This window comes from Crocuta crocuta, unplaced genomic scaffold (genome assembly GCF_008692635.1).
Source record: "Crocuta crocuta isolate KB4526 unplaced genomic scaffold, BGI_CrCroc_1.0 scaffold551, whole genome shotgun sequence".
Lineage (NCBI taxonomy): Eukaryota > Metazoa > Chordata > Mammalia > Carnivora > Hyaenidae > Crocuta > Crocuta crocuta.
In genome coordinates, this window is record NW_027530969.1 from 1,387,615 (window position 1) to 1,403,569 (window position 15,955).

The 15,955-nt window shown below is 38.5% G+C and overlaps 1 protein-coding gene across 2 annotated transcripts in view; it reads right to left on the bottom strand.

Annotated features, from left to right (window-relative positions):
• The window catches only part of INTS9 (integrator complex subunit 9), a 110,241-nt gene that overhangs the window by 63,965 nt on the left and 30,321 nt on the right, over positions 1 to 15,955 (bottom strand). For both annotated transcript variants that reach the window (XM_077769692.1, XM_077769693.1), the window contains exons 2-4: positions 13,193 to 13,320; positions 4,826 to 4,886; positions 1,486 to 1,548 (exon numbers count right to left, since the gene is read on the bottom strand). In XM_077769692.1, coding sequence (XP_077625818.1) covers positions 1,486 to 1,548; positions 4,826 to 4,886; positions 13,193 to 13,320 — 252 coding nt within the window. The remainder of the gene's footprint in view (positions 1 to 1,485; positions 1,549 to 4,825; positions 4,887 to 13,192; positions 13,321 to 15,955) is intronic.

The window sequence follows — 15,955 nt, forward strand, 5'->3', positions numbered from 1 at the left end:
CTAAATGTTTAATTCCAATTTCTAATTGATTAGTACTCTGTGGAGCAGGTCCAAAAGTCATCAGAACACCAATTCATAAATTTTACACTGTTGTCCATAAACTGAAGGTTGCAGCAGTCAGTGCCATATGCAGCAAACTGAAAATAAATGTAGCACCTGGGATTAGGAATCTTTGAACAGATGGGGACCTGCCCTACCAATTCCTAAATGACAAATGAAGGTGACAAAAGATTTGAATAGCAGTTAGGAAGAGCTTAGGATTCTTGGTAACTCTTTATCTTCACCCTTATTCTTACTCCTTTATCTCAAACTTGTTCCGTTGTCTGCCACCTTCAATTACCATACCTTGCTCCACAATTCCAAAAGGGCACATATACATACTTCAATGAGAGAAAACAAGAAGAAAACAACTCTTATTTACAGAGTATCAAAGAAGGTGTTAAAATGGAAAGAGGAGGAGGAAGAGAGTATAAAAATAAGGGAAACAGTACTTCAAATTTTCTTCTGGCACTGAATTGTGACAGTGTTTCCTAGAGGCACCATAATCTACTGGGTACATGGAAAGACCAGGATGGTAGCCTCTCACTGATTTCCTCAGGAACCTGGGACTAGCTGCTGGCTCCCTATACTTTATCTGTTGAGAATGCCATCTAGGCTGCTCTAGAGATCAGGACTGTCAGTTGTTACTAGCTGCTTTTAAAATGAAGGGGGCGGGGGCACCTGGTGTCTCAGTCAGTTAAGTGTCCGACTTTGGCTCAGGTCATGATCTCGCAATCCTTGAGTTTGAGCCCCGTGTCAGGCTCTGTGCTGACAGCTCGGAGCCTGGAGCCTGCTTCGGATTCTCGTCTCCCTCTCTCTCTGACCCTCTACCACTCACTCTGACCCTCTCTCAAAAATAAAATAAGCTAACAAAAAATTAAAATGAATGAAAACTGATCTTTGTTTTCTTTAAAATGATAAAACTGACCCCAAACTCTTACAAGTGTCACTGTGATAATAATATGTAAGCAAATAGGTATCCATGGCTTAATTCAGAATCTGTAAATTTCAAGCAATATTTGATATGATACTTCAAGTCAGCAAGAATTTTCACAGTTTACTGTATTGGCTGAATAACAGCAATTCCCATTTACCCACTGTAAGCAAGACTACAAAAAGTATGGCTAATCTAAGACACAGGGATATAATTACAAACCTGAAAGGCTTGAGTTATTTCTGTATCGTGCTCAGAACTATGCCCTGGTACAAGTGTCAGTGGGGATTATATAAAGAGCTAGGAATACAAAAAGGAGAGTTAAATTTCCTACAGACAATATAAGAGGCTCCTAAATGATTATATTTTAGCTGCATGATAATGTGCCTAGAATAATAGATTTGTTTCATTTTGAAAACAGAAAGCTAAACCCCTTAAGATTATTTCTTGACTTCCATTTTGAGAGATGACAAGATATGCTGTTTCTACAATAAGAATTACTTTCATCTTACCTCTGGCAGGCAGAATTCAGGCACAGAATCCACAAATACATGACCTGAGCACTCTTTTAGTTCCTAAAAGAAACCAAAAGGAAAAATTCTAGGAAGAGATATCCAACATAACACAGTACCAAAGAAACTTCATCCCCAAACCAAGCTTTCTGTGAAGAATCAGAGACCGCTAGAGAGTTGGAGGGAAGCTGGAAGGTTATTTGGGCCAACTGTTTTCCTATTTAGGCTCAGGGAGGTTATATGTCTTATTCAGGATAAAAAAATGCTGGTTGGTGGCTGACTCAGGACTTGAATGCGCATTTCTTGATGTCTCTTCAAGCATGTGTGGACATATGCTGATTTCTAACTCATGACGCACTGCTTCCTAAGTAACGTATAGTTATGTAGCCTATACCAGCAATATCAGAATCATCTGGGAATGCTGATGGAAGTAAAGGTTCCTGGGCTCCATCTAAGACCCAAGGGATCAGAAATCTGGGTGTGAGGCCATGCAACCTATACTTATAAGAAGCACCTCTAACGATTTTGTTATGCAATCAGGTTAGGAGTCATGGCCACAGCTCTTTTAGAGGCTCTTTCTCCTCCTAGCAAGGATTGAGCGGCGAGGGCCAAGCAATGAGGGAGATGAAGAGCAGAGGGTAGGGATTAAATAGCCACCAGTACCTCTTTGAATGTAACTTTGTCCTTGTGCATGGAGCCTACAATTAATTTGGGATTATAAACCAAATGTATTCATTCAAAAGACAAAAGTATACTTATAAAGAAAGAGAATATAGTATAATTCCCTACTCTGCTTATGCCCTACCATATTTAATATGTCTTAGTTTGGATTCCCTCATAAACAGACCCTGAGAAAATGGCAAGTGCAAGCTAACACGGAAGTGCTGAAAAAAGGGCAGGAGGACGGGCAAGTGATCAGGGGAAGGGAAGGGGGCTGATCATGGCTATGTTACTGAGCTGCACCCCACTGTGGACAGCTGGGACTTCTTCCCACGGGGAGCTCTGAGAAATGGTGTAAAACACATAGCTTGGAGTTACCCTCCCTCAGAGGCAAGGGATCTGGCATATCTACATGGTAACTCCTGCCATTTGTGCAGCTTCAGGGGAAAAACTCTCTGGCAGACTCATCCAGGTTTGGGCAGCTGAAATCATGACAGAGCGGCACACTCAAGAGGCACAAAGGGGCCCCCTATGGGGTCTGCTACAATGTCTCTAGAAAGCCACTCGGGTGGCCATCTTCCCTTATTCATACTTGAAACTGAAATCTGTGGAGGATTTTTTGCTTCATCAAGGTCAAAGTTTTCTGTGACTTTATAAGGAAACCAGTAAAAGTGAGAATTTGGTGGACAGTTTGCTCTTTCCAGAAAAATACTGTCAGAATTTTATTCCATCATGTTTTCATTAGTCACTGAACATGTATTTCTATATATTCATATATGTGCTTTTATACATGGGAGCTTGAATGGCTTTATTCTCAATCTTTATCTGAAATTAGGGTATCAACTATGTTATTTTCCTTTTGAATTTTACAGGTCTCGTATCAGGACCTTGACAGAAGATTTTCTACCCTTGCCCTCCACAGTAAACTCTTCTTCCTTTTAAATTGAAAGACTGAGCCAAAGATGGACTGAAAATAGTTCTTAACTACAATGTACCTGCTAGCTAAAAACAAATGAGCAATTATATTTAATGGGAGAAGACTCCCAACTCCCTTAGGATGAGGTTAAATATGATTAGAGACAAATCATGGGAAACTTCAAAGCCCTGCCTGCTCTTAAATTGGCTATGTAATCTTTTTCTCCATAATGCTACACATCAGGGCATGTCTAGCTCACATGACAGAGCCTCTTCTAAGGCTTTCTGGCCTGGAGAAGCATATTTGCCATTCTACACACTTACAGTGCCCCTGTATATTATTCCCACTCCCTTCTAATGAAATGCTCCCACATATACATGCAAGTCATTTTCGCTCACAATGCACTGGTAATGGGATGCTTCTGAGCCTTTCTCAGCGAACAATGATTTACAGCCAGTAGAAGAGTTAGGCTGAAATCAGGTGCACAGGTTTCTGAATGTCACATAATTTTACAGTTGGCTATGAGGGAAATTTGGTTTCAAATCATGCATTTGCCCGGCACTGGAGGTTGGGGTGCAGTTACAGAAATTAATTCTGTAAAAAGATCACCTCTTTATTTAATAGTATCTATTACACGAAGGAAATGCCTTATGCGAATGAATCCTTTTGAGGATCTTTAAATTTCTTAAGTCTTTCAATTGTGAATCTTGGGAAAGGAAGAATGATTTAGAGGACTGAGAATGGCATGGATGAGCTTCACAGTTTTTGACCTTCTCTGCCTCTGATTTTTTTTTTAGGAGAAAATGTAACTAGATTATAGTTTTAACATTTTTTGGTAACTTTGGTCTCTCATTTATAAATTAACTGCCTAAAAACTGATCGGAGGAAGAAATTATCGTGAAGATAATCCAGTGTCAAAAATTTAGTAGCCCTGAAGAAAAAAGTTACTTAAGTCATTTACTGTAGGGCTAGTCAGTGATTAAAGTCAGAGTAGGGCCCCAAATCCTAGATTCCTAGTAGTGTGCTCTCTTTTCATACCCTATACGGCTGTCCATTCCAGGCTACCAGGAAAGCTGGAATAAGATCATAGTCCATAGTTTGGAAGACCCTCTATTTAAATTCACCCAAGATCATGTTACCCTCCCACTCGCCCCAAGAACGCATTGCCTGGGAAGTTAAACACTGGCTTCCCAGTCTGTTCTCCAGGGCAGCTAGAGATCTGATCAGAAGATGACACACCCCTCTGCAACCTTCCATGGCCTCTCCTCACCCAAAGAGTAAGAACCAAACTTTTTCCAAAGCCTTACTTTACCTAAGTGCGGATAGAAGCAGTTTAAAACTCACATACTTGAGGATTTTAAAGTTTTTTTTTTTTTTTAAAGTTTTACTCCTTCCAGTCATGGCGTCAGTATAGCCTGAAAATAGAATGAATTGGATGCAACTCTCTATCAGCATTACCTTTGAAACTCTCATCACAATTCTAAAAATAATAGTTTTCTTTCTGTGGTGATAAAATATATTTGCAGAAGTTTTTAGATTTTTACACACGAGCAAATTGGACCTGAATTTGAACACCGAGATTCCCTAAAAGGCTCTTAAAGATAATAATCACCGAGTACTGAAGACCCTACATGGATCTTGGGATTTTTCAGAAAGAATATATAGAGAAAAAAAAATGAACCCATCAGTCACAGTACTATACGGTGGCTCTGGTATGACAAGATGGCTTTCCACTGGGTGTAGATATGCTTCAGTTATCATTACCTTGTCCAAGAAAGCATTTCCATCCTTTAGGGACCAGCCAGGAAGATTAGACAGCCTGGGACTGCAAAACAAAAGATTAAATTATCCTAAATCGATTATAGTCCTCAGTGATTTCATGGTGACTGTATCATCTCCATAAAGTTAGAAACAGTTTGAAATTACTGGCAACAATGTCCACCCAAAATACTAATCAAGAAGATGAAAGAAAAATAACCATGTTATAGCAAGCTTAAGAATTATGTGGCGATGGGACATTAACAAGCCAAATAGGTTAGCACTCAATTGGGAAAATGAAAAGAATTCTATGCAAAATAATAAAGAAAAAAGAAAGATGAGACACTAGAGCATTTTATAGTTTTCCAATTACTGCCCCTGACTTAACCCTGCTTGTGCCTGACAACAAGCCCGAGGGGAAGGCTGAGCAGGATCATCATACTGTGGATGAGAAAACAGGCTCAGAGGGGTCAGGTGCTCTGACAAGAATGCTTAGTGCCTATCAGCCTGAATTCACTGCAAATAAAAATACAGTACCTGAATTCTGGTCAAGTCCACATTCCACATTCACTGCTTATAAATGGATTAGTCACTTTTCACCTGTGGCTTGAGTTTCCAAATCTGGAAAATGAACCTAGTTTTCCTGAGTGTTACAAAATCACTGCATATGTAGGTGAATACTTTCTAGAAGGTTAGGCTCATTTCACGTATAGGATATATTACAAAAGTCTTGATTCAGAAATCATGCACTTCTGGCAATTTCAGGATTTTAACTGTGTGCTATCAGTTGCCTAGCAGAATTATGTTGAAGGCTGAAGATGTAAATACCTTAGGGGGAAATACGCTGGTTAAAAGAAGAATTTAATAATCAAGGTATCAGATGAAGAAAAGCACGTTGGGAGTACAAGTTGGGTGGCAACAGGATTTTAGTGCTTCTTCACAAAATTAGTCTGTAAAGTAAAAATTAAGGGCAAAGTAATGGTGTGGGACTAAAAGACTTACAGTCAGAAACCAAATTAATATACAGTCCCTTAGCCTTCTGCCAAACAGTTTTATCAAATTCTGACTTTGTAATTAGGTGGAAAAGAATGAAAATCAAATAGAAACATAAATACTGTGAATATTTTCCAATCTTCTAAGACTAAAAGCCTGAATAAAATACACATGCATTAAATTTTAAAAGACAATAGTAATTTGGAGGATAAGTTAATTTTGATGTAATTCAAAACTTATAGAAAAGGTGTGAGCATGTAAGGACTAGAAGTCTCACATATACTTTGCCTACATTCTCTATATTTTGCTTTGATTTACCAAAAAGTGAGAATTTTGGATGTCATAATTGGGAATGAAGATTACTACTAGCAGAATAAATTTGGGTCATATAAGTTATACCTGATAAACTTGTATTTTAAATTCTGGGAGTTTTCTGCACTAACCTCTCAGAAAAATACTCTATCATTAGCTGTTTAACTCCCATCTTGTCTCATAGTCATGTGTGTCTTCACTTACAGACTTCTTCTTTCTTGAAAAATACATTTGCTGCCAGATCAGATTAAAAAACCAAGCATTTAGATAAAAGTATAATGACAAAACAGTATGAATACTATTCTCATTTTGTGCATGGTAGCTCTCTAAAGGAAGATTGTAAATATCCACTTCCCTTTACAAAGGGAACTGGATCATAGGATATACACTCTTGTCTGTTCCGCATCAGACACACAGGAATCAGCCTTCAAATTACAGATGACTGATTCAGTTAGTTGTCTTCAACAAATGATCATGTCTACCAACAAATGGTATGCTGCTTATCAGAGAAATTTATTTATTTAGTTAGTTAGCTTTTAGGAAGCGAAAGAGCGAGTGAGAGTGTATGCAAGCTGGAAAGGGGCACAGGGAGAGAGAGAGAGAACCTTAAGCAGGCTTCACATTCAGCATGGAGCCGGACACAAGGCTCGATCCCATGACCTTGGGATCATGACCCGAGCCAAAATCAAGAGCTAGATACTGAACCAACCGAGCCATTCAAGAGCCCAAAAATAGCTTTTTAAAAAGTAAAATTTTCAGATACTGTAGCTTTTCTTTCAATGTTTATTATTTTGAGAGAGAGAGAGAGAAAAACACACGAGTGGGGGAGGGGCAGAGGGAGAGAAGGAAAGAGGGAATACCAAAAAGGCTCCATGCTGTCAGTGCAGAGCCTGACATGGGGCTTGATCTCATGAACAGTAATACCATGACCTTAACTGAAGAGCACCCCTCTCCTTTTTTTTTAAAGATTTTATTCTTAAGTAATTTCTACCAATGCGGGGCTTGAACTTACAGTACCAAGATCAAGAGTTGCATGTTCTACCAACTAAGCCAGCCAGGTGCCCCTCAGATACTGTAGTTTTAACTCTTGCTAAACACTTTTCTAAATATCATAGGCTTCTAGAAAACATGTATATTTATTCTGGATTTGACAAATTGCCAGTAGATGGGACTGACTGCTCAAAGAAGAACATGGCCAGGTTATAACAATAATGCTAAAGATGAAGGGCCACAGAAATGTGGCACCAAGTGGCAAAGGGATGCTGATTACAGAGATGAAAATATTTGGTTACTGAGTTCCACTAAGTTAGTGGCTAAATCATAAAGAGTCAGTACACTTTAGGCTACCAAAAGGGAAGGGACTTATGACTCTGCTCTTAATGATCACAGAATTTGTGTTATTTATTTATTTATTTATTTATTTATTTAGTGTGCACAAGCATGGGAGGGACTGGTAGAGAGGTGGAGAGAGAATCCTAAAGCAAGCTTCACACCCAGCAGGAAGCCTAACACAGGGCTCAATCCCACAACTCTGGGATCACGACCCAAGCTGAAACCAAGAGTTGGACCTTCAGCTGACTGAGCCACCCAGGTGCCCTTAACTGTCTACATTTTTTTAAAACAAGGAGAAAGAAGTGTCTTCACAGAAATCTACTTTAGTAAAATATGAGAGGTGATGATATTAGATAAATTACATTATAGATTAACACATCTTTGCATCTCCTATTTAATAATTTCTTAGAAAAGAATGGCATTAAAAATATTATATTTGAGAAAAAAACATGTATACAAGATCTGCTTTTTAGTATTTATATTACTGAAGTATAGCTGACTTACAACATTATATTAGATTTAGGTGTACAACATATTGATCTGACAATTCTATACATTACTAAATGCTTACCATGAGAACTACAGTCACCAGATTACCATATGTTACAATATTAATAACTATATTCCTTATGCTGTACTTTTCATCTCTGTGACTTATTTACTTAATAACTGGAGGTCTGAACCTCTTAATCCCCTTCACCTGTTTATTTTTTTTTTTAAATAAGTAAAATATTCCCAGGTTGTCTGGGTGGCTAAGTTGGTTAAGTGTCTGACTCTTGATTTTGGCTCGTGTCATGCTCGTGGGTTCGGGTTCCATGTTGGGCCATGTGCTGGCAGCACAGGGCCTGCTTGGGATTCTCCTTCTCTCTCTACCCTCCCCTGCCCATGCTCTCTCTCAAAGTAAATAAATAAACGTGTTTTTTTTTTAAATTAGGTAAAATATTCCCATAAGTAAATAAATAACCTAAGGCATTTAAAAGTACTCTGTCACCTAACAAAATAGCAAAAGGTAGAAGGAACATGATATGCAATTTACTTTCTCCTTGTACTTTTCATTTTTCTAAACTCCTATTTTGAAATGCATTACTTTTATAATCAGAAAATAATGTAAGAGGCATGACTACATTCATTCACTTAAAAAATAATAAAAGCTTATTCTGAGCAAAGTATACAAAGTACATGGATACGACAACATATAACACTGTACTGTAATGTAATGATAGTACAAAACAAACCTTGAGTTTTAGGAGTTTGCACTTTAGTAAAGGGTAATGATAAACAGCAATTACAACAGAATAAAATAAAAGCATGATGGGGTAAGCAGAGGTGTTACAGGTTCACATAGGAAGGGCCTCTGACAGTGTGCAGTGTTGTGGGAGAGCTGGGAATAGGAGTTAGGAGGTGAGGATGAAGGAAATGTTTCTAGAAAGAGGGAACATGGAGGGCAGAACTTCAACATCTGGTGTAGTACTGCAGGAGAATTGTTCATCTTCATTCATTCATTAATGAATCTTTCTTTATGTGTCAGGCATGCTGGTGATATGACGGTGAACAAAACATACCTGTCCCCAAGGAAGCAGGGAAGACAGACATTAGAAGTAATCACATAGAGAAGATGATGTTAAAAATGATGATGCAGGATGGTACAAAGTTCCCTAAAGAGCGACTGGGCTAGGCAGCATCTAAAGACTTCTATGGATCCATGATGATTGAGCTGAGATCTGGACAGTCTGAGAGTCAAGGGGAAACTGGATCAAAGGATAGGGTTTGGAAGGAACAGAGAAAGACAACTACAAGACCCATATTTTCGTCTAGTCATTCTCACTAGCCTTTGGCATGGAGAGCTTACATAAAGGTTATTCAAATGAAACTTCAAGAAGAAGCCCACATACTTGTCCCCCTCATCCAACCAGAATGCCATCATTACGTCCTTCTGATACAGAAACTGAAGTCATAATTGATCGGAGTCATGAGCTCCTAAGAAGTAGGCTAAGGGAAGGCAGGATAAGGCAGGGGAAGAAGAGCCTTTATAGCTAATGGAAAAATGAGTGTGATTGCTCCCAGGTAAGAAATATGGTTTTTTTGAAACTAAAAGGAAATAGAAACTGAGATACTAGAGGGGTAGGCATAAACCATAATATATTAAGAGGAACTTGGTACTTATCCTAAGAGCAATGAAAACCAGTGAAAGGTTTTAAACAGGTGAGAGACAAGATTAGATGTATATTTCTACAAGACAATTCTGAAGAAAATTGACATCATATGTAGTCTGATAATATATACCTCTATTTGTGTGATATTTCTATCAAAATAATCCTAACCTAATCATGTGGAGGTACCAGACAAATCCAAACTGAAAGACATTACATAAAATAATTAGCCTGTACCCCTAAAAATGGCAAGGTCATAAAGATAGACTGCGAAACTCTTCCAGATTAATGGAGACTGAAGACAAAACAACTAAATGAATGTGTGATCTGCACTGGATCCTGGAAAACTACTGTTATTCTTCTTTTTTGCTATAAAAGGCATTATACTGAAATATGAATTGGTATAACTTGGGAAATATGAAAAAGGTATACAGCTTAGATACTACCATAATGCCAGGGTGAGTTTCCTGATTTTGATTATTGTAATGTGGTTATGTAATTTCCTTTTTCTTAGAAAATAGGCCTCAAGTATTTAGGTGGTAAAGGAGCATCTTGTCTGTATCTTTCAAAGTGATCAGAAAAAGTTGTATGCACATGTATAAACAGAAAATGATAAAAGTATATGTCATAAAATGTTAATAAGGGTAACTGGGAGATGTTTGTACTATTCTCGCAACTTTTCTGCAAATCTGAAGTGGTTTCAAAATGAAAAAAATGGCTCTGGATTCAGACAAGGGGAAGATCAGAACTGAAGAAACTGATGCGGAGGCCTTGGCAGTAATGCCTGTAAAATATGATAATGCCTGCAGCAGAGCTTGAAGAGAAGTCACTGGATTTGAAAGTGTTTGAGAAGGTAAAAATAACAAGGCTTCATGAAAGGCTGGATATGAGGAATGAGAAATAGTGGCATAATCTAAGTTAACTTCTAGTTTTCTAGCTTTCAGAACAGCATGCCAATCATTAAGATAGGGTACTGTGGAGAAAAACCAAGTCTGGGAGGGTCTTCTCCCAGAAGAACCAAGTCTATTCATGAACTGAGTTTGGGGTATGCTGAGTTTTGAAGTAACTTCAAAACCACATCCAAGGAGAGAAACTCAGTAGGCGTTTTGGGTGTATGAATCTGGAACTCGGAAGAGAATTACTAAGACACAAATTTGTAGGTTATTGTTTAGATGGTAATCAAAGGCCTGAGCATTTGAAGAATTCTGATATATGATTGTCAGAGAAAGATGAATCTCCAAAGTAGATAGAAGAGGAAGAGTTAGAGAAGCGGAGAACCAGGAATGCATTATGGAGAATGATGCTGAGTGGCCAAGAACTGGCAAATGTGCATCTAATGACATGAAGTCATTTGTGACTCTAGTGAGAGGTGTTCTGGTAGGTGGTGTGGGCACATAGATTGGAGAGTAGTTAGTAATGCTGAAATGGAAAGTGGAATTGAGAGAAGGTTAAAAAAGATTTTTAAAATATTTAGAAGTAATTGAGCATTATTAAATGGGAAGAACTGGGGCGCGTGGGTGGCTCAGTCAGTTAAGCATCTGACTTCGGCTCAGGTCATGATCTTACAGTTCACAGGTTTGAGCCCCGCGTCAGGCTCTGTGCTAACAGCTCAGAGCATGGAGCCTGCTTTGGATTCTCTCTCTCTCTCTCTCTCTCTCTCTCTCTCCCTTGCCCTCCCCAGCTCATGCTCTCTCTTTCACTAATGAATAAACATTAATAACGAAATAAATAAATAAATGGGAAGAACTGAATCAAGATGGGAAGGTTCAAGACAAAGGGAAGATTATAATGAATAGCGACATCACTCTTCAAGAAGGGCAGGAATCCAGAGAAGATTCATTCATAGAACAAATCTTATACTGAGTAGCTACTATACGTCAAGAACTATTTTAGGCAAAGGGGATTCAGTAGCAAACAAAAAGATCCCTGCACTTAAAAAACTTTTAGTGGAAAAGAAAGACAATATATAAACTAAACACGTATGTATAAGGTAAGGACAAGTGCTATGAAGAAAAATTAAGCAGGACAAAGGGCTATGGAGGAACTGGGGATACTATTTTGGTCAAGTGTATCTCCAATGTTTCTGGCCTAAGCAACAGAAAACACTTTTTCTAAGGAACTATATATGGGCTGCCAATCATCCCTCTAGTATGACTTCCCTCTGAGAGAAGAACAATGACAAAGGGGAAGAGGGTGTAGAAGTGGATTCCAATGCTGAGCCAGGGCTGTGAGAACACAGAATTAGGTAGGTAAAGACAAAAATGAACAGGAAAGGGAAAATATGTAGCTAAAATTGTCTGCCCAATTCAGGATTGAAGCACCTAGATAATTCATGACTTTGCAGTGCATATAGGCCGCCTCTTGGAAACTCTCATAGTACCTTATATTTTATGTTTTTAGTAATTATCACAAGTATGTAGTTGTTCTCTTAACATAAGTATAAAGAAATTTTCAACTGTGGAATACTTTCTCCCCAACAGGATGTAAGCTCCGCGAGGAAAGGAAAGTTGTCTTGTTCCTATCTGTATCCCCTGCTCCAGTCCATTCTCTTAAACAACAAATAAATGGACACTATAATGTTTGGGTGTCACAGAAATATATGTGATACCTACAATTTCTGAAATAGTTGTAAATATACAGATAGATAATATCTGTGGACAATAAATGTATTTCTAAGTTTTGGGTGATAACTGAATTTTATCAGCTTTTCACAAAATGTAATCTGAAACTATCTCTTTCCTCTTCACCTTACTGGTATCCCTTATCGCAAAACAAAAACAAAAAACCCAAAGACTGAGTTTTAATTATACTTTTTGGGTTCAGGAGGTTATCATTATGAATAATCATTGCATACGGTGATGTCTTCAGGGATGAGGTATATTAGATTGTTCACCTAGGCTGCTATGCTTTTAAGCTCTTAAATCTGTTTTAGATAGCTTTTCGGTTTCTCCTGTGTGTTATCACTTTTTGTTACTGGGAGTATATATGCTTCTATAAGTTAGCCACTTTTCTTATAAATTGCAGCTTCCAAATAAAAGCAAACTGGGAAGCCGATTTCCATGACAAAGTATTACTAAGAGTAAACAGTGGTGACTACAGGCTTGGGATATCTGCTTTAAGACAAGGACTTTGGCTTCATGTATGATTCTATGATATCTACAGCTGACTATTATGAATATAATGATGCATCGATACCTATCAAAAAGAAATGTCAGGTTCTATGATGTCAAGTTGCTGCAAAGTCAGTTAAATGGTTTAAAATTCAATTCTTGGGCTCATCATCTGACCATTTATCAGCTCTTATATGAATTAGCAAGAAAGATGAAATATACATGACCTCACTTGCACAGAGCAGTTGCAGGAACATTTTACAGAAGCTCAGGAGTTGTAATAAAGAAGTCAATCAATAAATCAATACAACACTTTCCATCAACCCAGTCAAAGGAAATGATTCTGATGAAGAACATTTTTAGGGAACAAAGTAAACTAAGGACAACACACAAGGCACTGGTAATCTTTATGCTAATCGGTACCATTTTTTCAGCAAACAAAAGCTCATTTTTGTCTCAGATGCAGCAGCACATACCTTTGAACAAGTGGCAAAGGAAGGAAATTGAGAGTGGAAGTCATGTCCAGTCCACAGTCCAACATAATGGTAGTTGACTTGAATTTGAGCACGTTGCATGGTAAGGTTGGGTGCCCTGACAGGCAATACTGAAAGAAATTTAATCACTTTTATCAATTATAAGTTACAGAAAAAAATCTAAAAAGTGATATAGTGAATTAAATAGAACTGATCATCTCTCATAAGAACAGCATGTAGATTCAGCTAACTTTCTATGCAGCTTCCTCCCTTTTACAGCTCTGGGTACCACCTCCTCAGCAGTTCAAAAATCTCAGGTCATCATTTTTCACAGGGTACCAAGTTCTATCTCAGGCAAACACAGTTTTAGAGAGACCAAAGTTATTCCAAGTAGAAGGTCTGCAGGCTATATTTATATACCCTACTCCTACATGACATTTTCAAATCCCCACTATCCCATTGCACCTAAGTACTGCCTAACGCTGTGGAAGTCCATTAAATTCTAAGTTGGATTGTCAAACAGTCCTACAGATTAGGTTTTCTCCTGTAAATAAGTGATTTTCCTCAAAGAGGAAAGGATTGGGAAGGGTTAACAAGCAAGTATCAGTAAGGAGTTATGGCCCTTCCTTGTCAGAAGAAATGACTCAAAAGGACAAGTGACTTTCCTAATGTGTAGATTGTAAAGCAGGAGCGAGGGACACCTACTACCAACCAATCAACAGTCTCTTGCCTGTGGCAGCAGACCTCTGAAGTCAAAAGGGCACAAGCCACAGTGGCATATTCCAAGGAGAGTGATGAGGCAAGACAATACACTGACCTCAAACATTTCTCATGTCCTCCTCGATGTAGTGGGGATGACAGATAGACCACACTGAAAATTATTTATATAGGATGTACCCTGTCACCTTTCATAATTCTACTGCTGCTGTGAAGAAAAGATATGGAAGAGGGAAAACACCTTTTCCCCTGCTTTTTAAGTCATCCTGTAGAAGCCTCTCTTGAACAGCAAAGCCCAGAAAATGGAGGGATCAATGTTCTTAATCCCCAATGAGTAACATTCTCCCTTTCTGATTTCAGTACAAGCTCAACACAAGTCAGGGTAATGTGGCATTACCCAGGGTAATGCTGGCCCCCGCACACAGTAGCTCAGTCTGCCTTTCTAGGTATTTGCTGCTCTGTTGGTTCTGTCACTGGATAAATTTCCTCCTTTTCTCCAGAGGATGTTACAGGGACTGATGATTTTTTAAAACTGCATGTTCTAAAAATGATAACGACAAGAGCCAAGAAATTGTGGTTATTCTGCAAGCTTTTTTTTTATTCTAAGTTTATGTCTGGTGATTATATTTTCCAGACCAAACTTCATAACTCAAGGTCTGAAATGGTACAAGATAACCTGCAATGAAAATATCACAAGTTATTTAAAACTGTATTGTCCTAAAAAAGTCCAGGTAATTATACTTTACATAAGTTCATTCTTTGACAGATATCAGAATTACAGAAAAATCTGTCATACTAATTAAGACAGAGCTATCCCTACCTCATCCTCCATCTGGTTCCCTATTGCTAGCTTGGTCTTTATCTTTGTGTAAGAATTACTTATTAAAGGTAAACTATCTTGGGGCGCCTGGGTAGCTCAGTCAGGTAAGTGTCTGACTTCAGCTCAGGCTGTGATCTTGTGATTTGTGGGTTTGAGCACCACATCAGGCTCTGTGTTGACAGCTCAGAGCCTGGAGCCTGCTTTGGATTCTGTTTCTCCCTCTCTCTCTCTGCCTCTCTCCGACTCATGCTGTCTCCCTCTCTCTCAAAAATAAACATACATTAAAAACAAAACGATAAACTATCTCAAACAGAAAACATAATAAACTTGCCTCAAACATACAAATGATCTAATAAGAGCTTTCCTGTAGTTCTCCTAAACAAAAAAACAATCAGATATTCAGAAAAAATTAAGAAGAAATAAAATGAAATGTACAATATACTTCTCAGTGGGAAGATTATGGCATAGTTTTCTTCTTCCAGCTTTCCACATTTTTCAAATGTTCAACAATGGCCACTTACTACATTTTTATAATCAGAAAAGGATTGAAACAAAACTGAAAATTTGGCTGGCCACATTGAATGACAAGATCTTTTTTCTTCCTTCATTCTTAACTCTGAATTACAGATAACAAGTTACTCTAGAAGACTGATGTGTAAAAGTTGCTGCTCCAAAGATTTCAGGCAAAAGAAGTTAGCTGAAAGGCTTTATATCTGCTCTTGTCATGCAAAGAGAAAGGTGAAGGGGGTGCCTGGGTGGCTCAGTCAGTTGGGATGGCCTACTTTGGGTCAGGTCATGATCTCATGGTTCGTGGGTTCTAGCCCCGCGTCGGGCTCTGTGCTGACAGCTAGCTCAGAGCCTGGAACCTGTTTGAGATTCTGTGTCTCCCTCTCTCTCTGACCCTACCCAGCTCACGCTCTCTCTCTCTCAGAAATTAAAAAAAAAAAAAAAAAAAAAAAGGAGAGGAACACTTTATAAGGACTATAACGGAATGGAAGGAACATTTTCAGAGCATCTACTAAAGGAGTGCCAAACCTTGATCTCACTAGCTCCATTTTTATGGATGAGGAAATTGAGCTTTACAAAGTTTGAGCTGCTTGTCTAAGAGCCAAAGACGCACACTGCAAGGTCCCCTAACTCCAAAGAGTCCACTCATGCTACGCAAACTGTACTGCTCACTTCATGGGTCAAATGAGTCAGATGAGACAGACACTGGATGAGGTTCATGC